General features: G+C 46.3%; 1 protein-coding gene and 1 pseudogene across 2 annotated transcripts in view; one reads left to right on the top strand and one right to left on the bottom strand.

Moving 5' to 3' along the window:
* IGFBP4 (insulin like growth factor binding protein 4) overlaps nt 1–23005 on the top strand; it is a 40973-nt gene extending 17968 nt beyond the window's left edge. The window contains exons 2-4 of one of the 2 annotated variants that reach the window (XM_035135458.3): nt 16928–17094; nt 19088–19222; nt 20818–23005. In XM_035135458.3, the coding sequence (XP_034991349.1) occupies nt 16928–17094; nt 19088–19222; nt 20818–20952 (437 nt within the window). In that variant the 3' untranslated portion in view covers nt 20953–23005. The remainder of the gene's footprint in view (nt 1–16927; nt 17095–19087; nt 19223–20817) is intronic. The other variant, XM_088656098.1, reaches the window with a different exon arrangement.
* On the bottom strand, nt 8919–9333 carry LOC118094512 (nudC domain-containing protein 2 pseudogene; annotated as a pseudogene).
* Nucleotides 23006–23486: the final 481 nt, after the last annotated feature.

Below are 23486 nucleotides of genomic sequence, written 5' to 3'. Positions count from 1 at the left end.
GAGTCATCTGCGACTGGACCTAATGGTCAGGGGTACCTTTACCTTTAGGTAGCTTCCTGCTTGGGAACCACACTTTGCAGATCCTCCAAGTGTCCCTATTTTCCAGCGATGTCTGGTATTTAGAGAAGCCGTCCCGGTTTCTGATTTGATCCCGGAATGTCCCATTTTTCCTTAGGACGTCCCAATTTTCATTGGAGAAATGTTGGAGGGTATGGCTTTGGTATTTTTTTAGAAAGCAGAATTTTGAGTTTCTGAAACTCAGCACGAAAAACCATGTTAAAGCCAGCATCTTCATGTGGACCTCCTATCTTTGCTGGGAAAGAAGCATGCAAATTTGCCAATTCCAAAGAGGCCTCATTCACAGCATTGCCAACTTTGTTTTGTTTCTGACAAGGGCTTCTGTGCCTGTAATGGGAAGCAAACCATTAGCTGGTGCCGTTTTTGCCCCCTCAAGTGCATCTGCATGCCGGGAGAAATTTCATTTGGTGAATTTACATTTTCCATCTGTTAAAGGCAGAAGAGCTGTGTGAGGGGAGGAAAGGCGGCAATGCTAATTATTCAGACAAAAAATGGCAAAGCAGTATATTTTGTTACAGCAGTTAAAAAAATGGTGAGCTACTAATTCAGTGGTACCTCCGGGTTACAGACACTTCAGGTTACAGACTCCACTAACCCAGAAATAGTACCTCGGGTTAAGAACTTTGCTTCAGGATGAGAACAGAAATCGTGTGGCGGCAGCGCGGCAGGCCCCATTAGGTAAAGTGGTACCTCAGGTTAAGAACAGTTTCAAGTTAAGAACGGACCTCCAGAACGAATTAAGTTCTTAACCCGAGGAACCACTGTAATTGGAGTACAGAGTACTGGATTTGACAGACATATGGCATTTTTTGGTGTCGGCCACCTTCACGCAATATACGGTATATTTATATGAAGGGGAAAGGCCCTGTTATAAATACGAAGTATTTTGGCTTTTTAAAAATTGTCCTATGTAACTTGGTGACTCCATATCCGGGAGACTTTTCTGAAACCACTAGACTTTATACATTTGGTCTACGAGGATTAAAATAAAGGGGGGGGGACACACACACACACTCTAGTGACTAGTTCTTTTTAAGCTCATACCTATATCCCACCTAGGTAGATTGGTTCTGTGACGCCAAGCCAGAAAACTGTTATTTCTGCTCTTGAATCCAAATAACGTTGCTTAAAGAATTGGCATGTGAGACTGCTGACTTTTGCAGCATGAGGAATACTGACAAATTGGGAATCGGACCTTTGTCATGGTGCAGTCTAGGAAATTAGCTTTTCCTTCCAGATCTGCATCTGTGATCAAATTTCCTTTCCCAGTGGCCAATTCCTCCCTCCTTCCCCTCCTCCTTTCCACGTTCCAGTGACCTTACTTTAAAAAGGTTCTGTTTGTATCTGGCTTCATTCAAAATGTTTTTATTTGCTCCCATTTAAATTCAACACCCTTTGAGATTGAGAGAGAAAGGGAGAAACTTCGATTTTTTGCAGAACAAGCCAAGACCACTTCCTCTGCCCCAAGCAGTTTCCATAATGGGCACCAGAAACGCAAACATTTCTGCATGTTACGCAGTTTGGTCAGGCTGGGGTTTGGGGGGGTGCATTTGAAGCTTATCCCACAATCCCACAAGGTATGTAGCCACTCTTTTTAACCTACCCACTGTTTCTGCAGCCTGACAAGCTTTGTAGTGTAGAAGTTCAGCAACAAGTTAAACTCAGGCTAACTTCTAAGGCTAACTTCTGTCCTCCAGCATGTCAAAAGCCACCACATGGATTTAACCTGGCCTGGAGTTGTTTCGGCTGCTAAGGCAGACCCTCCAAGTATCCCTATTTTTCAGGGATAGTCCCGGATTTACAGAAGCTGTCCCAGTTTCTAATTTGATCCTGGAATGTCCTGCGTTTCCTCAGGACACCCCTATGTTCATTGAAGAAATGTTGGAGGGGACACTGTGGCTTCCCTGAAAGGCTCCTGGTAATAGTTGTATACACATGAAGCAGAGGAGTTATTGAGAAACCCTTAGCCTGGCTTTCGGCACTATAATTCCCAGGTGTGTCTTGGCAGAAGGACATAAAAAGGAAAGGCAGCCGTGCTGGTCTAAAAAACTCCAAAATCCACAGCTGGGAAACAGCATTATTTAGAACCAACCAAAAATGCCGCAAAATACTGAGGGAGCTTTCATATTTCAGAGGGAGGGAGGGAGGGACCTTTCGATCATTTGACATTTGCAAGCGTAGGCTTTGACAGGCCTCTTGGCTGGTATTCTGGAGGGCAGCCCTTCTTTTGAAGATTCCTTTCCATGGGAAACAATGAACAGAAGGGGGAGGGGAGGGCAGGCCGAGAAAGGAAACAGCAAAAGAAATTTTACCAGCTACTTGTACCAGACTTTAACCCTGAGGGGAAGCGGGCGACAGCAGGGCAGTCCTGTACCTCTCTTTCAGTGCATCTCAGAACAGGGAAATTGATTTACAACAGACATGGCCATCATTTCAGTTTCACCTCACATCTCCTCAGGAATGCTTACTTCTCTAAGAAAAGCCACAGCTTCAAGTAAGACTGGGGTTGCTTCCAGATAGGACATCTTGTGTTGCTCCTGCCCACAAGTGTTTTTTACCCCCAGTGCACACATGACATTGTTGCCCTCAAATGCCAACCCATAGGCCGCTTTTAAAACATGAAATCAGGATTTCCCCTTGTTGCTTCATGTCTGTAAAAACCGGGCCCTGAGGTAGTAGAGTTGAGAATGTCTTCAACCTAAGAGAGAGAGACTGTGTAGACCAGGCACCCCCAAACTTCGACCCTCCAGATGTTTTGGACTACAATTCCCATCAGCCCTGACCACTGGTCCTGATAGCTAGGGATCATGGGAGTTGTAGGCCCAAACATCTGGAGGGCCGCAGTTTGGGGATGCCTGGTGTAGAAAGTTTCAGGCTAGATTGGCCTTCTCCAACCTGATGGCCATAGTGGGTTAGGCTGATTGAAATTAGGAGACTAGGAAGCTGCCTTATCCAGAGTTGGACCATTGTTCCATCTAGCTCAGTATTGTCTACACTGACAGGCAGCAGCTCTCCAGGGTTTCCCAGCCCCACCCAGAGATGCCAGGGACCAAACCTGGGACTTCCTGTATGCAAAGTTGATGCTCTGCCACTGATGTATAGCTCTTGTCAGCCAAAACATCTGGAGGGCACCAGGTTGGGAAAGGCTAGGCCGAGCCAGATTGTGTGCCCAGGGAAAGATACCAAGCTTACTTCACACCTAACCAATAAACAGGTTACATCCCACTTCTGGGATTGCGTTTAACCCAGAATAGAATCCCACACTTAGTTTTAGTCTGGTTTAGTAGAAGGCAATGATCTGTTTCTCCTAAAGTTAGAAACCTCGGAAGAACACAGATGAAGCTATTTGATAAGAAGAAACATAAATTCAAGGCACAACCAGTGCTCAGTTGCCTGAGGAGCCCTGTTCTTGGTATATCTTCCTTTTTTTTGCCTCTCAGTTTCCATTTGCTCCACACTGAAATCTTCAGGATAAAATGGGATACCCGTCCCTGGATAATCGAGGGTTGTCAGCTGTGTTTTTCTTCCAATGACTTCTAGACGCATTATTTCAGGCCTACCCTCTGCGGAGCTAGCCTACCTCACTCAGACAGTGCTAAAAACATGTCCTGTAACGTTCAAAGGCTTCCACAGAGGGGTCCCTGTTCAGTTTCATTCAAAAGAGCTGGCAAGAGGCCTGGGGTTCTTCTGGCAGACAGTTTTGTTTCAGTCTGCCAGGGTTGCTCATCCTCAAAGCAAAAGCGCCACGGAACTCTCTTCGTTTGCAGAGATCGATAATTCGATGCAGACCACAGCGGGCGTGGGAGCGTGTGCTTCGCGCCATGACATCTCGACCTTGCAGCTGCAGATAAGTTCAGCAGGAAGAGCGGAGGAGAACACGCGCGCGCGCGCACACACACACACACACACACACACACACACACACACACGTACTGGGGAGAAATAATGTTTACTCTACCAAAATATGAAGCTTTAAATGCCCTGGCTTCACAGCATCCTGGGTTTGCTTCCCCTTTCAAGAAATGTCAAACTAAGCAGATGTGCTCTCTTGACACTCGCCTCCCCGTCTGCCAACATCTGGTTATTCCACCGCTGGAATCACATTTAACCCAGAAAGCTTGTTGCCAAGACTGTATGCGGCTGAAATTCGCTTTTGGTTTTCCCCCCTCCCACCCAGCTCCCCTTTCATGTTGTCAAACAAGCTACGGTTTGCAACTTGCCAGGACTAAGCATGGGGTTCCTTGACGCTTACCTGTTCAGACTGTGGTGCAATGGTGGATCTCCTCAATGGCCAAGGAGCCTGGCCATCCAGGAAACCAGGGCACACAGGAGGGATAGCTCAGTTGGTAGAACATGGGACTTTTAATCTCAGGGCCGTGGGTTCGAGCCCCAGTTTGGGCGGAATATTTCTGCATTGCAATAGGTTGGACTAGATGATCCTCGTGGTCCCTTCCAGTTTTATGATTCTATGATCTATAACCTGACCACTGAATGTGGAAACATCCTACCCTGGCTCTCTGAAAATATGGCTGGTGAAGAAATGTCGTATAAGGGGAGTGAAGCTACCGATCTGACAACAGAAAACACAGAGAGCTCACAGAGACAGTCCCCAAGGACAGTCAAAAAAACGCAGGCAGCAGAGTTGGTCAAGATACACCTGTCTTTCTGCCTGTGTGTGTATTTGTGTGTGTACACACACATGCATATACTGTACTTACCAAAAAGTAGCAGTACATTGCATAAAATCAAATTTATTAGGGTTAGCCTGACTGCCATGCTGAATGCATAGTTTCCTGGGAGTAAAATGCACTGAACTCTGTTGTGTTTACTTCTGGCTGCATAAATTCGGCCTGCAAGATACTTCAAGCTTTGACAAAAGGTCTCCAGCCCGTGGGTGGCGCTGTGGGTTAAACCACAGAGCCTAGGGCTTGCCGATCAGAAGGTCGGCGGTTTGAATCCCAGTGACGGGGTGAGCTCCTGTTGTTTGGTCCCAGCACCTGCCAACCTAGCAGTTTGAAAGCATGTCAAAGTGCAAGTAGATAAATAGGTACTGCTCCAGCGGGAAGGTAAACGGCGTTTCTGTGTGCTGCTCTGGTTCGCCAGAAGAGGCTTTGTCATGCTGGCCACATGACCTGGAAGCTGTACGCTGGCTCCCTCGGCCAATAACGCGAGATGGGCGCCGCAACCCCAGAGTCGGTCACGATTGGACCTAATAGTCAGGGGTCCCTTTACCTTTACTTCCAGCCAGCTGAATTGCAAGCTTTAGCTTTGAATTAGAAGTGCAAACGCTCTCACAAAGAAGCGCTGTTATTTTAAACTGCTAGTGCGAAGTCAGATCCCTGTAAAAGGAAAGAAGTACTGTATCTTGCCTCTTCTTGATTATCCTCCTCATTCTCCCATTTCATTATCAACTTTTTATTTGTATTTGTATTCTTTGTATATTGTATTGTTGTTTTATTGCTATGGCCAATGGGATTCATCCATTCGTTCCCATTTCATCTATGCTAACCTGCCACAAGAGACCTGAAAGCCCCATTATCACCTCATTCCCTTGGCAGAGTAAGAAGGGTCCTTCAATTACCCTGATGATCACACAGATAATGCCATGCCCCTGGTTTTTTTGGGGTGGGGTGGGGTGGGAATAAGTCATTGAACTTTGCTGCTTTGTGTTCTCTTTCCATGGAGTCCTGCTCCTGTTGTTTTCCCCCCCTCAAGGTAAAGGTAAAGGTAAGGGGACCCCTGACCATCAGGTCCAGTCGTGTCCGACTCTGGGGTTGTGGCGCTCATCTCGCTCTATAGGCCAAGGGAGCCGGCGTTTGTCCGCAGACAGCTTTCGGGTCATGTGGCCAGCATGACAAAGCTGCTACTGGCGAAGCCGAGCAGCGCACGGAAACACCATTTACCTTCCTGCCGGAGCGGTCCCTATTTATCTACTTGCACTTTGATGTGCTTTCGAACTGCTAGGTTGGCAGGAGCTGGGGCCAAGCAACAGGAGCTCACCCTGTTGCAGGGATTCGAACCGCCGACCTTCTGATCAGCAAGCCCTAGGCTCAGTGGTTTAACCCACAGCGCCACCTGGGTCCCTAATTGGAACTATACTGCTTCCATATAAGGAGGTTCTCCTCTGTTTTTATGGGGTTTTTTTCCTGTTTGTTTAACAATTCTAGCCTTATTTGTAATGCTTTCCACAAATTTACTGTGGACAGGCAGGTCTGTTATTTCTTGAAATACCCGCAAACGCTTAAAAAGCAAACAGACTGCTGTTAACTTTGGCCACTTTCCAATTACATTGCATTACTTAATAGTTCAGGATGAATAATCAAACCAGTGGTTTTCAAACATTCTGCCTTCGGGAAACCTTTTCCAGATCGATTTCCACATTGATTCTGGGGAGTCCTCTGCAGAGTCATGCAACAGGTCATCATACTAAGCCACCACATACACATCATCAGCAGAAGAAGAGGAAATGCATCACCAAAAAAAGAAGTCAAAAGGATACCAATTTACATGAAATTTGCATGCAGTGATTCATATGTATAAATGCAAATGGGAAAATAACTAATTTAAACAGAAATGCAACACATAGCGGGAGAAGGGGGAACTGTGACCAAGTTGTTGATGGGCAACTTCAAGAGCTCTGCTCTCCTTTCTTAGGGTTCTATTACACCAGACAGCCCTTGAGAGATCTATCCTTTGCATGACTAGCACTGTGCCCTGGAATCCACTCAACTCAGAGAGAGACAGTGTGGTGTAGTGGTCAGACTGTTGGACTAGGACAGTATAGGTTCAGATCCCCATCTGGCCATGACTATGGAACAGGTACTAGGTAGCACCTTTAATAGTGCCTGTTCTGCAGATCAAAGTGAATAAGTGGGCATAAATGCTAAGAGTACACCACCTTGAGCTCCCCAGAGGAAAAAGTGGGATATAAATGCGAAGAACAAATGACAAAATAAACTTTCTCTGGAGGGGAAAACTCTTAAATTTCAGACAAGGTGTCTTTTAGAAAAAAACTTCTCCTCCACCGCTCCTGCTCATATGACAACCGTTCCCAAAGGACATCAGGGTTCCTTAACAGTTTCTGAATTAAATCAACCAAATAAAAAAAGAGGAAAAGTAGCGACAGATACCGGTAGGCTAAGCTAAGCTGATCTGCCCAAATCCACACAAGGAAATCTGTGGCACTGCAGGGATGTAAGCCTGCTATGCCCCCAGGCAGCCTGCAAGCACCACATGCCAATCTCCACTCAACAGGGATCTGCTTCAGGGCCTTGGTGGGAGACCGCAGTCTCCTTTAAACTTCAAGCAGTTGTTTCCCCGGCACAGTGCCTTCTGATTGCTATGGTTTAAGAGGCACATAAATAGAAGTAGGGGAGGGAGGGAAGCAGGTGATGGCTTTTACAATGGTTACCAAGCTTTTTCTGGGGTAGCTGCTGAGCACCCTTGACCTACAGCCAGTTGGGAAAGGTGTTTGTGCCAAAGAGGCTTGTTGATAAAAGCGCCCTTTGGCCAAATTTGCCCTTTGCCTGAAAGCAGTGGAAGGGAGCAGCCACACCATCTGGAAGCTGGCTGCGGAGCCACCTGCACAGAATCCAGAGAAATACGAGCATCACTCTGTCAGGTCCAGTATTACCTGCTCTGCCAGGGAAGGAGTCTCCAAGTTCTCAGAGATCCTTTTCCGCTCTGCTGATACATTACATAAAATTGGAGATGCAACTTGGGATCTCCAGGGTTCGATGCAGAGGCCCTGCCACTGAGCTGTGGACCCTATCCATATGGAGTGCATATGAAGCTACCTTATTCAGATTTGAACCATTTGTCCAACTCGCTCAGTACTGTCTGCTCTGGCCGGCTGTGGCTCCCACAAAAGGGTCTTTCCCAGCCCTGCTGCCACCCCACAACCCATTTTAGCCTAAGATGCTGGGAGATGACCTGGGACCTTCTGCACTGATCACTGAGCTAAGCTCATTCTTCTGCAAATCACCAACTTCCAGGTTGCCTAGACACTAGGCAAGGGTAGCCAATGTGGCACCCTCCCAACATTGGGGATCTGCAACTCCCATCGTCCCTGACCATTTGCTAATGGACGGGGCTAATGGGAAATCCTGCCCAATAGCAGCTGGAGAGCACCAGGTTGGCTACCTTTTGGCAATGAGAATACAGTAAAGGGACTGGTTGGCAGGGCCGACCCTATCATTGGGCAGAGTGATGCAGCCGCCTCAGTCAAGGAACGTTTGGGACAGGGAGTAGCAATGATGTCTTGGAAGACAAGGTTTATGTGTGTGTGCCCCGTAAGCTTAGTCTGTTGCTCTCAGGCCTGTTGTTGTCCTGCAGTTGAAGTAAGGTTCAACTGCTGCTCCAGCTGGCTTCTGTGTGTGAAATTTGGGGTGTGGGTTTGTGGGGCGCCACCCTGTCCTTAGCCCCGGGCAGCAGCATGTCTTGGGCTGATCCTGCTGCCTGGTTAAGCCTAAATCAGCTTTAACAAGATGTTTCCTCTCCCTCCACGCCTCCACTTCTCCCAAAGCCATCCAAAGCAGCTGCCGCTAAGTGTAACTGATGCATTCCTCAAGTTGTTTTAGGGTGTTGCTTCCTTACCCCTCCCCTCTCCTCTTAAATGCTTTTACCACTTCCTATATTTAGTGTTTTTAATTTTGCTCTTAAATTTGAGCAATTTCGCCACATTGCACGAGCGCCAGTTAAAAGCTGCCTCCCCCCCCCAACTTTTTTTATTATTGTTCAGTGATCTAAAAGCAGAATAAGCAGTGAACTATTCATAAGCCTAGTTCTGACAGGTGAGTTCTTTGGCCAATTCTACCACATTTTTGCTTGAGTTGAAGGGATTACATCTGAAAAACAGACAGATGTCTTCCAAGACTAGAGAAATATGGCCCTCCTTTGCTGCAGCTTCCAGAAATTTATACCCCACTGAAGTCAAATCCAGGGTTCTCTTGTTGGAACCTTTCCAGCACCAGCTTCCTCTGCATCTGGTTCTGGAACCAAGGATCAGCAGCATACTCATTCTCAAGCAAAGAACGCCAACCAATTCCCGCATCACCGTTGTTTTTTTGTCAAGGCGATTCGTATCAGTTCCTGGCTCTCTAGTGTACATGTTGCTTCATCCTCGACGCTCCTTGCGCAGGTCCCCTGCGGCAAGTCCACCTCGATGAACACCTCTTCCATGGTCTGGTACCAGTGGCCCCAGGGGGGGTCGGTGCACGGCACCAGCCCGCTGCGCTCTTCAAACGGTGCCGACATCCACTCAGCGGGTGTCTCGCCTCATTCCCCCCACCACGACCCCAGCTCCCTAAAAGCCGCCTTTTAAAAACATTGCAGGGTGCTAAAATGGGGACTTGTCTGGAGAGAAATCAGGGCAGAGAGTGCAGCAGGACACCACCGCAAACACATATGGACACCTCCGCGAGCACATATGGACTCACCCACCAAAAGCGGGAGATTGGGGGGGGGGGGCCACCAAGCCAACAATAATGTTTATGAAAGCCTGTCGCCTGTGTTGTTAACTATTCAGCTTCTGCTGGGAATCTTAACTCTTTGGCTGCTTTTTCATCCTTAGTTGAAATAATGCACGATGGTTTAATTTAAGATAGATGGTTTTGTGCCAATTAAATTCAACAAACAGAGACACAGACTATTGTGCTAAAATGGCCAAGGATAGAGCTCAGAGGGTTAAATGTGGCCAGGCTCCTCAATTTGGCCCTTGGGACCCTCGCCAGCTGCTGTGCCTTTCTCTAGGCTATCACCCCTCACCAGTCTTGCTTCCCACCCTCCTTGAGTGTTTTTGCTGGCCTGAAATGCGTCCTTGAATTCGGATAATGCTTCTTGCTTGTCCGGTTGGATGACAGAGAGGGAGGTTTGGGTGCCTGCAGAAAGCAGCCTACTATACAACAGTAAAATTCACCTTCATTGCTTTGCCTTCTTTTGCCTCTGGCTGCCATTGGCATGTTGCCCCAGAAAGGATGCCTAGAAAGGAATGCAGTCTTTGTTTTGAAAAAGGTTTCCCACCTTTTGTGTGGAGGGAAATGAAAGCTCATCCAGGTGAGGAGGTGAAGAGGCATGGTGCCAGAACCTGGCCTCCCAAAATGTCAAAACTCCACCTCTTCATAGGCCTCATCTGCACTATACATTTAAAGCATCATCATACCACTTTGCATAGTCACGGCGTCCTCTGAAGAATCCTGGGAACTGTAGTTATTAGAGGCTGCTGAAAGTTGTTAGGAGAACCTTGAAGACTCCCCATCTTTGTAGGAGGCAAGTCAGAGGAATTAAGGCAGACAGTGGTGACAAGAGATGAAGTTCAAGGCTTAATAGCCAAAATTTAAAACTGGCAAATCACCAGGTCTGGATGGCATCCACCTGAGCGTTCTCAAAGAACTGCAATGTGAAATTGCTAGTCTTCTAACAAAATATCTAACTTGTCTCTCAGATCAGCCTCCATCCCTGAGCATTGAAAAGTAGCCAATGTAACGCCTTTGGGTTAGTTTAACCTCCGGTTTGCTAGTAAAACTGAATTGCGAAATGATGCGGGTTTAAAAAGTATATCACCAACATGAAAAACTTGGAAAGTTCTGTTGTACAATGTCATGTCAAGCGATTGCCACCCTATGATTTCCTGTGCATTTTTTCATCACAGAAAGTCTGTGGGTTGTTTTTTTAATTAAAAAAGAAAGAAAAGAAGTGGGTTTGTTGGGCAAAAGTGCAAAATCCACTTTAATTTCATAACTTGAATTTGCCTGTATCCGCTTGAATCCCAGCAATAAAATAGCAACAGGAGCCTAGAATGTAATATTATTAGTTGCTGGTATGCAAGACTTTTCAAGCTGCATCTAATTCAACTTCATTATAGCACTGGTAGTTGGAAACTGTGTGGGATGTTGGAGATTTTTCACTGTTTTTGGTGAGAGCACCCACTGAAACAGACTTATTGGGAACAGATTTCACAAACACACGGCTTTATTCTACATAGGCCAACACAGAAATATCCTAACATAGTTCTGTTTCATTTGCTGCCATCTGAGAGCCCACTGCTTCCACATAAAGCTCTATTTTTCAGTATTTTGTTGGCAGTCAAAGTGGATTTAGCTTGTAAGGGAAGTGGTTACTTCCTCTACCCCGAACCGGTAGATGGATTACGGGATATAATAATTATGCTGGTTAACTTGCCAGGTTTGAAGAATGAGGGGACAGGGAGGAATCTGATTCCTTTTTATGAGTTGTGGGTTCCATTTCCCACTCTTCTGGCAGCCCAAGAAGGCAATATCCATGCACTCCTGACAGATTCAGATTTATTTCTCCTCACTTAACGGAAACCTTATTATTAATGCCCTTCATCAGTCACTGGCTCAAAATACATTGCTTTTTCTTCCGGATGACTTCTTTTAGTTATTAGTTCAGTCTGAGAACGAGTGCATTGTTTGTTAAATTGTACTGCTGATATCAGGTTTTTGATGTGAGATATTATGGCCCACTTCCACACATCCCACATCCCACCCCCCACCCCCGCTTTAAAATAGGTTTGCTGCTTCCCCACTTTCCTTCCTGATTGTCTTGCACCCAATCACAAGCATTTAAATGCAACTAGTGCCAACAGAAAACCAAAAATGGGCTCTCCGTAAACAGACAGTGTTTACATGTAATCTTAGCCAGAGGCATTATCAATACCATGCTTCCTTGTTGTAAAGTCAGAGCACCTTAGGAAACCTTGAGTCTTTCCAGAGAGACACAGCTTGGGCTTTATCACCTAAGGAGAGTTTTAGGATCCCTAACATTTGGCACTAATGGAAGTCAAGTGCTACGCGAAAGAGGCTTAGATCCTGCAGAATAAACTCTGCATGTGGCTTATGTACTGTGCTTTGTACTGTACCATTTGTACTTTGTACTGTACCATTTATTTTGTTTCCCAGAGCCAGATTTTGGAGACTGGGGCGAAACGGAGGAAGGGGGTGGTCTGAAGATTGTCAGCAGGTGTGCCGCTAGTATAGAAGCCAGCATCCAGAAGCTATGCAGTTCAGTTGAGTGACAATCTATTCCATGTCCACTCCCGCATACCCACTTCCTATGATGTCAGTAACTGTTTTTCTCCCGTAACCACTAACCATGTGGGCTAGAAGCTTATTTTTCAACAAAAGCTAAGATGCTGATGCTGCCGCCGCCACCACTATTTCCAGCACCATCAACATGCATAGTGCTTTGCAGAGTCCTGCTCTCTGTCTCAAATTGCCTGGGATTGTCCCGACTATTTGCTGATAATCCTAGGTGAGTTGCTGTTGCAAGGAAATCCTTTATTTTTTTTTTAACCCTCCCTGCAGGTGGTAGGTAAACAGATTCCTAATATAGAGCTGACTCACCTACCCCCATGGGTTGATAACAATCAACTCATTGTTGATAGCAAGTTGATAACAATCAATGCGGGTCTCACTATGGGCTGGAGGAGAGGCAGAGCTGAGAAGCCAAGCCAGTAGCAACACTTTGAGAAGTGCCCCAATTCCTGCTGAATTTGGCGAGAGCTGGGGCGGAGTGTGCCAGGAGGCAGCAATTCCTGTTTTGCCTCAGGTGGCAAAATGGGCTGGGCTGCCCCCAAGGAGAGTAAGAGAAAGCAGATGCTGAGCATGCAGACATTTCAAATGTGCACTATCCTGCCAGGCTGCCAGTCCTCTTTCTTTCTCCAGTGCCAGTCTGATCCCAGCCAACATGGCTTCTCTCTTTGGGCCTGGGGTGGGAGTGGGTAGATCTACAGTCAGGAAGACTCAGCTGGACGTGCCGTTGAAAAGGAGCAGGGAGGGAGGATAATGGCAGCACATGTAACAGCAACGGGAGGAGCCAAAGTAAACCTGCAGCCACTGCTGGTTTTTGGAGCCTGGTGGTGGCATAGATTTGAGATGGCCAACATAGCCCATATAAGCCACTTACAATGCCCACATTACTCTGGTCCCTTTCATCCCCTCTCCAGGCCAGCTTGGGCTTGCAAGATGCTGCTTCTCACCCGGCACTTGTGGAAAATGAAAGGCAACATCTCGTTTCCTGCTCACTGGCTCCTCGGGTGCTGATTTTGTCTAGCTAATGGCACTTCCTCAACCATTTCACTCAGAACATGAGGATGTGTGGTCCAGCGGGGGGCTACAATTGTGCAGTTAAATGTTGGGTGTAGGTGTAATGTGACCCAAGTAGCACCTCCAGGGCCCAGAGCAAGGCTAACCAAATTTGCAACGATAATTTACCTTCAATAGCTTTGTAGAAGAGGGAATGTATGAAATACGTGTAACTTAGCTTCTTCATTCCTATTTGCCTCAGGCTTCTTGTACCCTTAATTCTGGTCTGTCTCTCTCAGGTTATATGAGATATACCTGTTTAACATGAGGCAAAATAATAGCTCCTCACAGCAGAAGAGAGCAAAGTGCAGAGAAAATGTCCTTTCATGAGGCTTCGGTGGCTGAGTTGGTGTGTCTCATTAAACCAGGCACCCCCAAACTGCGGCCCTCCAGATGCTTTGGCCTACAACTCCCATGATCCCTAGCTAAAAGGACCAGTGGTCGGGGAAGATGGGAATTGTAGTCCAAAACATCTGGAGGGCCGAAGTTTGGGGGTGCCTGCATTAAACACTCACACATGTGACCCATTCCCTCATGAAAACATGCACTTCAACTTACACCTTTGCCTAGCGCCTAAATAGAATGTACTGTATCTGTTAATTTAGCAAATACAAATGACTACCCTCCCTAGAGCAACATAAAGGCTGTGTAGTGTGTACACACTCCTGTTTACTCTGCATTCAATGCACTCCCATTGCGGTCTTGCAAAGTTGGCCACAACCCACATCTATCCTGTAGTTTCTTGAGAAATACGGTGTATTGATGCTGTTCCTCTCAAACCAGCTTTAATCCGATTTGAAAACAAAAAGCCATGTGATGGCATTCAAGCCCCACCACTACCTGCTGGTCTGGACAGGCAGCAGGTGGCTTGTAAGCACATTCAGCTACACTGATGTGCACAGTCACGTGCAAATGCGATTTGAAACACAGCAGGAGGAAACAACCTCGCTGCATTTCCTGCTGGTTATGCGTACGCAGTCTGGCTCCTGAATAGCAGAATTTTAAGAATTTGAAAGCTCAGCATATATTCGAAAAAAGGATGAATGTCTCATCAAACCTGCCCCATAGATGGTGGATAGTGATTCTGAACAGGCCTTCTCTGGCTGTCCTCAGTGGGAGGCTGAGATCTACAATGCATCTCAACTAAGTGGCTTTGGAGGTTATAAGGTTGGGGGGGGGGACAAGGAAGGGCATAGCAGCTGCGTCTTTGTGGAGGTGTACAAGCAGGAACGAGCCACAGCAAGCCTTGGGCTCGTCCTCAGGAGCTCAGGAGCTTTTGATTTGGATAAGTTACATCACTTGCAATGACAAACTCCAGTTTCTATTAACTATGGTTAGTTTCAAACAAGCCAACTTCAAACCGTGGTTTCTGAGGCTGACTGGTTGAATTTAACCACCATTTATGGTAACTGCAATTCTGGGTCGGCTGTACAGCAGGAACAGAACACATTAGTATTACAGTACATTTATTAGTTGCTTGTTGCATAAAGAGACATTAAGTGACTTACAAAATTTGAAGAGTGTAAAGCGCAAGGTAAGTTCCAGATATCTGAAATAACACCTCCTTCCCTACAGATCATCTTGTGGAGGCCCTGGGAAAGGAGGCCCCGATTCCTTCAGATGCTGGGGAGAGGTCATTTCTGTGGCAGCCCCTAAACTGTGGAACTCCCTCTCCGTAGAGGTGCAACTGGCACCTTCACTATACAGTTTTTGGTGAATGCGGAAGAGTAGGGCTGGACGATGTATCATCCAAAACTGGTTTGAAGTCCATATTGTGATATTGGTTTCATAATTTTTGACCGGGCAATGTATTATGATTCATGGTGTGTGTGTGTGTGTGTGTGTGTGTGTGTGTGTGTGTGTGTGCACTATGCAAAAAGCACAATGTGGGAAAAACCGTAAAGCCAGCCAATGCCTCTACATAAGTCCACCCTGATTTCAAACATCGTGATATATCGGTATATTGTGATGTTTAGTTGGTGATATATATCACAATGTCGAAAACCAGATATCGCCCAGCTCTATTTATTCTGGTCTTTTGCACTTGAGATGTATAGTTGTAAGATCCACTCTATTATTGTGATGGTGATTTGTTTTAAAATGTTTTTAATGCATTGTAAATGGTTATGACCTGACTTGAGACCTTAGGCTGGAAATAAATGATAATAATAATATTAGGAAAAAAGAACCACCTATTACCATAAAATACATGCAATAAGAGAACCAATAAAACAGCAGCAAAAACATATACTGTAATCATAAAGCAAAATCACCATTATCTATCAAATGCCTAGGAGGAGGGAGTTTTTTTAACTTGGCACCAAAAATAAGTTAGGGATGGCACCAGGTGGACCTAACTGGGGAGGGAATTCCACAGACGAAGACCTGCAACTGCAAAGCCCTCCCCCCCCTTACCACCATCCTTCAAGCCTCCCTCAGAAGGGGCACCCAAAAGAGGGTTCAGATGAAGAGCTGGTCTTGCTTCTGCATGCCATGATATAACAGGGGTTGGAAACATTTGGCCCTCCAGTTGCTGTTGCACTATAACCCCCATGGTCATGCTGGCTGGGGCTGATGGGAGATGTAGTTCAGCAATACTTGAAAGGCGAAAGGTCCCCTGTCCTGTGCCAAACCATAGTTTAGCATGATGTATTAACATGGTCAATGTGAGTTCTCTACAGAGGAATCGCCTCCTAAGGAGACTACTGAATCTGACAAAGAGTTGTCACTCAAAACAGGTTAGCTGTAATAACTGAAAGCAGGAGAGCTTTTGTAAAATAGACTTCTATCCTATTTCTTCAGCCTCTCGTGAAGTTTGCCTCCTACGGTGTTGTTTTTTTTTTTTTTTGAAGGAAACAGCAGAGATATTACCTGCAGGAAAAACCCTGTTCCCTTGCTCTACAGGCAAGCAAAGCCGCATCTCCAGTGTTTGTTAGCTGACGAGAAATTGATCCAAAGTTGCACATAAATGAATGGAAACTTGGATGCGGCCCATTTGGAAAAGAGGGATTAAAGGGAGAATAGCCATACTTTGGAAACTCAGAGGGAGCCAACTGGGCAGGCTTTAGAAGAGAGAACGGATGGAGGGGAGGGAGGCTGAGGCAAACCATGAAAGGCTTGTGTGTGGGCCAACTCAGAGCAGGGTTGGCAAAAAAATACCGTTCGTGGCCCAGTTTGCTAGCCACACATCCTCTCTAAGACTTGATTTCAGCCAAGACACAGGCCCAGCTCCTCTTTTGATTGCCATCGCTGGAATATGTCAAGTATTAGCCTCTGAGCATGTCCAGAATGCCTCTGCCTCACCACTCCAGGAGTGCTTGCTTTTGAGAAAAACCTCAGCAAGGGATTAGCTCTGGAACCTGCTTTCAATGCTGGGAACATGCAGGGATAATTTGCTTTGCACCCCAGCCAGGTATGCAGTGGTGGGCGAACAGGGCAAGGTTTCTCGGTCACAGGCCTTGAACCTGAGATTTGATATGCTTGAGCATATCGCCTTGTTTCAAACATGCAGGACCAGCTGGTCCACACGTCTGATAAAGGTCAGCATGAGCTGCGTGGTCAATGTGCCTGGCTTCCTCATGGTGAGAACTGCAGGGAAAGAGGAGAATCTTTTGGAAACTCAGGAATCAGTTTGGGTGTGTGTGTCCTTAAAAATGTGTTGAGACTGCTCTTTGCAAACTCCAGCCCCTAAAACAAATCCCCTCTGGCAATTATTTTCATGCCGCTGTGACTTCATTCCTATTTAGATCCCGAGGAGGTTGACCTCCCGCCCACCAACAACTTCAGCCCCTGCAGCATGCAAGACAGAAAATGCCGCCAGAAGCAGCAAGCAAGGAACCGCGAGCGGATAAACACTGTTGTCAAAATGAGGACCAGTGGGAACCTGCCCATCCGGGAGGACATCCGGCCAGTGGTGAGGTGTCCTGGTTTCTCTTCAGGGGTGGGGGGGACGAAAAGCCACCATCTGAGCAGATTAGGTACCTCCACTTCTGTTGCCCAACTTTGCTGTTCCTTTAAACCTTTGCCCCTCCAGATGTTGGACTCCAAGGTTGCTTCCAAATGAGCCGTTTAATGAACATTTTGTCCTTCAATGTGCTTTCAGATCAGGGATTATGGCCAGAGTTTGTGGGGAGGTGAAATGGCAATGGCTCTTTACTGAGCCTTTTTTCTGATTTGCTTGAGGGGAGGTTATATAGTGTTGCCACAAGCGTCATCCTGCACTACCCAGTGCATTTGCACATCTCTTTCCTTATTGTAAAAAGTCCCTATTTGGAGGTGGGTGCAGGGTTTGTTGTACGAGAGCTCTGGCTCTACTTCAACCTGAATTTGCCAGTATATGACTGAATTCCACCCAGAAATGGAAGCACCCCAACTCCCATTGACCCCTGACAGCATAGCCAGTGGTCAAAGAGGTTGGGAATTGTAGTCCAAATGCAGCTGAAGGGCCACACGTTCCTTATTTCACAGCAGAGCTAAGAAAAGGAACATTTCTGCCAACTAGGGCTGGCAAATGTCTGGGTTTTCCCGGACACATTTGGGAATCAGGCAGCAAAATGGTGTCTAAGCGGATTTTCGCTGAATTGGCAAAATGTCCGGGGAAACCCAAACGTATGCCAAGTAGGGCAGTTTTTGTTTTGTTTTGTTTAAATAATTCTAAATAATAATAATCCAAGAAATCTCCAGTGCACTTTGAATGAAGCCATGGAATTTTTCTAAATCGCATGTTAATGTTAAAAGCGAGGAGCATGGTTCTGTAGAAATGTAGAAGTTGTTGTGGAGGTGGGATGATTTACATAATCAATCCTCCTGGCAAACTGGGAATATCCCCTCATTCGCCCAAGTTTAGGATATTCCACCCTTTTTCAGCAGTTTCTTTTTCTTTGAACAAAGTAAGTGGCTCACATAAACATAAGCAAGCAATAAACTGAGAGAAAACTGTAACAAAATAACATAATGTCTGAGAGAAACTAAATGCAGTATCATGAGGCAAGTGTGAAGCAAGAAACAAGAAGAGGCAGTTGGTCCCTCTTAACTGACATTCTTAACGGAACACACGCTGAAGGGAAGGGCCAATTCCGGAGCAGGACACACAAGCCCCGCCCACCAGATACCAAGCACTCTACTACTCAAATTAGGCCCCAATGTTTTTCTTACCGTTGTTGCTAAAATAGGATGTGCAGGCCAAGAGGCAGCGGGTCAACCCGGAAAATTGTAACTTAAACCAGAATGGGTATGTCACTTGTGCATATTTGTACCACAAAGAGGAAGTAGTTCTACAAGCAGGCCTATGAATCTCAAGTTTTTATCACCATATCCCATTGAACAATTCAGTAGCAGAGTTGCGAGAAAGGCTGTGCAAGAGAGAACGTAGAAGATTAAAACAAATGTCATTGGGAGGCTTTCCAGCCTTTTGCAACACAGCACCGTGATTTGGTTCACATATGTGCAGCACAGCTTATGTGACCTACCAAGCAGAACACAGGTCACCAACCATGTTTACAGTACATGGTTACAATTCTAGGTAAGGCAGCAAAATGGGCTTATCAGGCCTCTGATATGAGATCATGCACGCCTGCTAGGCTGTGTTCAGGTTGGTGGGTCACCGCTTGTGAAGATCCCCATCAGCCTTTATCCAAATCAAAGCCACTCTCACACAGCAATTGCCTTCATTTGATTCACAACCCCAGCTTATGTTTAAGGTAGAGCTGCAAATAGCTGGGAAGCAGGGTGTTTTTGCTGCATAGCATTGATATATTGTCCTGCGCTGGAAAAAAAGAGGGGTGCAGTTCAGCCCTGGAGATATTTCCATCCTTTACAAGTGGTACTTCTGCTTGGGGCCTCCACGCCTTCTCCACTTCTTGCCATCCACATTCTGACTCCGTTGCCTCCTACTGTTTTGCTAACAGGTCCAAGGCTCGTGTCAGAGTGAACTTCACAGAGCGCTGGAGAGATTAGCAGCTTCCCAAACCAGAACCCATGAGGACCTGTACATAATCCCCATTCCCAACTGTGACCACAATGGGAACTTCCACCCCAAACAGGTAATACTGGAGCACTGGCTCAAAGATGGGTGGACCTCAGTTTTGTGTTGTCTGCCCTTTGATTCATTCACCGGCATCATTTAGTGTATAAATTATGAGCATATGCTATGCGTTTACTAGTTAAGACATAACCATGCTGTGTTAAGTGAGCCCAAAGTATGCAACTTCTGCTTAAAAACATAATAAGTCTTGCAAAGCCATAAGTATTGAAGTACATCTTCAGCAACTGCTGAAAGCTGTTTATTGAAGGCATCAGATGCATCCCTGTGGGGAGAGAATTCCACAACTTAGCGGCTGCCATGGAGAATGCCAGACCCTACAAGTGTCCATATTCCAGGGACAGTCCTGGATTTACAGAAGCCGTCCCAGTTTCTGATTTGATCTTGGAATGCCCCACTTTTCCTTAGGACGTTCCTATTTTCATTGGAGAAATGTTGGAGGGTATGGAGGTATGCAACCCCTGAGCCAAGGAGATAAGTAACTATACAGATAAGCACTATACAGGAGTGCCTGGCGTGCTATGGTCCATGGGGGTCACGAAGAGTCGGACACGACTAAACGACTAAACAACAACCTTTAGAAGACACCTGAAGGCATCCTTGTATATGGAAGTTTTTTAAAAATGTTTAATGTTTTATTATACTGGAAGCCACCCAAAGTGGTTGAGGCAACCCAGTCAGATGGGTAGAGGATAAAGGTAAAGGTAAAGGCCCCCCTGACCATCAGGTCCAGTCGTGTCCAACTCTGGGGTTGCGGCGCTCATCTCGCTCTATTGCCCGAGGGAGCCGGCGTTTGTCCGCAGACAGCTTCTGGGTCATGTGGCCAGCATGACAAAGCTGCTTCTGGCGAACCAGAGCAGCACACGGAAACGCCGTTTACCTTCCTGTCAGAGCGGTCCCTATTTATCTACTTGCACTTTGATGTGCTTTCAAACTGCTAGGTGGGCAGGAGCTGGGACAGAGCAACGGGAGCTCACCCCATTGCAGGGATTCGAACCGCCGACCTTCTGATCAGCAAGCCCTAGACTCTGTGGATTAACCCACAGCGCCACCTGGATAAACAATATTATTATTATTATTATTATTATTATTATTATTATTATTGAATAAGTTGTCACTATTTTCATCGGAGAAATGTTGCTTGAGAATACATTCCTCCAGTCACATTTTTTGTTTTCTTTTTCTTTTTCTTTTTCCTTTTGGTTAAAAGACATGTATGGACAGATAGTTGGGCGGTTGTCCTCCTCTGTCTTCCCTCATTGCCCCGGGGCTCACCGGTGGCAGGGGTGGGCTTCGGGGGGGGGAAGGGGGGAGGAGATAGGCCCGGCTATAAAATGAAACGCCTTCGACCGTCCAGCCTTCATGGGACTCTCTCGTGGCAGGAGGGGGCTTGTGGGGGCGGGATGGAAGAGGGCGAGAGAATATGAAATGTATGTCTTGTTTTATTTTATAAAATTAATAAAAATTATTATATATATAAAAAGAGAGAGAATACATTCCTCCCTGCGGCTCTAGGTGGACACAGGTGGTGGATCAGGTACTTTTAAATCCTAATAAAGAACTGTCAATTTTAATTTTATTCCTCTGCCCTTTCAGTGTCATCCAGCGTTGGATGGGCAACGAGGGAAGTGTTGGTGTGTAGATCGGAAAACCGGGGTCAAGTTGCCGGGAAGCCTGGAGCTGAAGGGAGACTTGGATTGCCACCAACCTGCAGATGGGGTGCAAGAGTGACTTGAATGAAGAGAACAGGGCGCCGAGGCTTTCCTTGATGAACTGCCATAGTGCAGTTTGATGAACAGATGGATCACAAATGGGGATGTTACCACAATGCTCTCTTTTTTTCCTCCTTTTTGGTTCCTTGGGGGGAATGATAACGGCAGTCACACCTGCCCCTACCCCCTCACAACTACATTAATCTAAGCCTGACATGACCTAGCCCATCCACATCCCTCTGGTGTTTAATTGGGTAAGAATTAGCCCCCATGGTTCCTTCTTCACAGATTCTCTGGAAACTACATTCCATTTGACTGGCTATCATTAAGGGGTGGGGTGGGGAGGAGAAGTAGTGTAAGCTTTAACCTTAAGTACTTGGATGGGTCTTTTGAGAGTGTTTGCCCCCAGGTAGCCCACTTCTGCTTTTGGTCTCTAGAGCAGCGGTAGCCAACACACCGCCTTCCAGAAGTTGTTAGACACCAGCTCCCATTTCCTCAGCCAACATGGCCAATGGCCGGGGATGGTGGGCGTTGGGCCCTAACGCTCAGAGGGCACCATGTTGAGTGACCCTGCTTTGGAGAGAGAGATCTAGAGAGGACCACCAATCTCCATCATCAGAGTCCTCTTCACCCTCCCACCCCAGCAAACAGGGGGATGTGGCTTGGGAGAGAGGCAGCCACCTTCCTCTTTCTGACCTCTAGTTGGTGTCAACCCTGTACATCCGTTATGATCCATCTCTTATGGGTTTCAACTAAGGGCTAAAGTCTACATGTGACTTTATACTTCTGCATGGCGACTCTTCTCGCCCTGCCTCTCTACCAGGCTTCCGCGTGCAATTAGTGCTGTGATTATCTGCTAATATATTGGTCGCAATGTTTTAAAAATTGCTGTGAATATTACGGTTCTTCATTGTTTATTGAAACTTCTTCTTTTTTAAATGTTATGATTGTCATACATCGCCTAGTCTGAGCATTTCTTGGGGAAGCTATTTATAAATGGTAAAATAAGCAGCACACAAATAAAAAATCAATCGTGACGGGTGTGGATCGTTTCCACACCAGGAACATCCAGCACAACAAGGAACTGTCCGTAGACTTGGTACACTTCTTATTAGCAAGCTAAATTGGGCTTTGCAGTGGGGGTGGGTGAGAGGAGAACTGACATAAAGAAAAGCCTCCTTTTGGTAACCTGGTTTACCTGGTCTCAATGACTGTGAATTGGTCTACTGCTATGGTTTTGCATGAAGACACCCAATGACAGTCAGGTATTTTAAACAAAAGGATCCTAATGCTTGTTAAATGAAGAGGTGGAGACAACCTGCAGCTCTCTCTAGCTGTTGCTAGACTACAACTCCCATCATCCTTGACCATTCGGCCATGATGGCTGGGGCTGATGGGATTTGTAGTACAACAACATCTGGAGGGCAGCAGGCTCTCCATTCCAGTTTTGATGGCTGTGGGTATTTTCTGGACAATTCACCTGAAGGGGTGGTGGTGGTCTTAGACCAGTACTCTGAAAAGCAGGTATGTGGTGGTGGGTGTGTTAGAGAAGCAATTAGATCCAAACTAGGTGTGTTGTTAAATGTGCCTTTGCATTTAAAATGCAGGATTTCAAGTCTCGGTTGGTGGGCAAGGAGAAATTACTGGGATTCCAGCAGACACAGAGGGGGAGTTTAATTTTTTCATTCCCTGCTGCTGTCCTCTAAAGCTAATATTTGGAGAAAACCTCCCCATGTTAGCACCAATGGGGGATTTCCTCCCAATGTAAACTACACTTTTAGAGGAGGGGTTTTGCCACAGCAAAGATAAAAAGCTTAGCTGTACATAGGCAAGCGAGAGAAGGAGAAGAGAGTGTGCAAACTTAAAATTACTCAGGGCATGGTCATCGTGTAACAGCAAGCCATGATTTTGTGTTGCATCTGAGGATTTTTATGTGGAGTGAGCTGAAATCTAGGAATGCCATTTTGGAGAGCTGCTCTCCGAAAGATATTCTACCTGCAGTTGGAGTGCCTGTTTGCTTCCACTTATGCGCTGCTTGTATATTTGTAAATAAAGGAAATGTCACAAAGATATTGCAAGTCTCCTGCTCTCTCTCTCATCCGAAAACAAAAACTAAACTCAGTACTACGAGTAGCCCTGGAAATGACCGCTGCTTCCACTTAGAGAAATGGGAAGCTCCTATCATTGCCCTGAGTTGGGGAGCCTGCATTCAGGGAGCCCCAAATATAAAGCTGAAGAGCAGGGATCACGTATCTGGTCAGGGAAAGAGAGTATTTCTCTCTCTCTCTGTGAGGGACAGAAGAACAAAGGGTCTCCTGTAGTTCAGTTAGCTTCACAGGCTGAAACACTACTGGCTGAAACCACTATTGCTGAAAGCCACCTAGGAGGGGAAGCTTAGAGCTACCCTATACCTGGCTTTGCAATTCCTACTGTCTTCCCCAGAAACCATCATCTCCTGCCACCTGTTGGGAGTTCCCTCCTGCAACCACCTCTCTGCTCCCACCTGCTGGTTGGAGTTCCTCACTGCACTACTCTCAATTTCTGCATACAGAG

The sequence above is a fragment of the Zootoca vivipara genome, chromosome 12 (genome assembly GCF_965207765.1).
Source record: "Zootoca vivipara chromosome 12, rZooViv2.hap1.1, whole genome shotgun sequence".
NCBI classification, from domain to species: Eukaryota; Metazoa; Chordata; class Lepidosauria; order Squamata; family Lacertidae; genus Zootoca; species Zootoca vivipara.
This window is presented reverse-complemented; position numbering and strand designations above follow the sequence as displayed.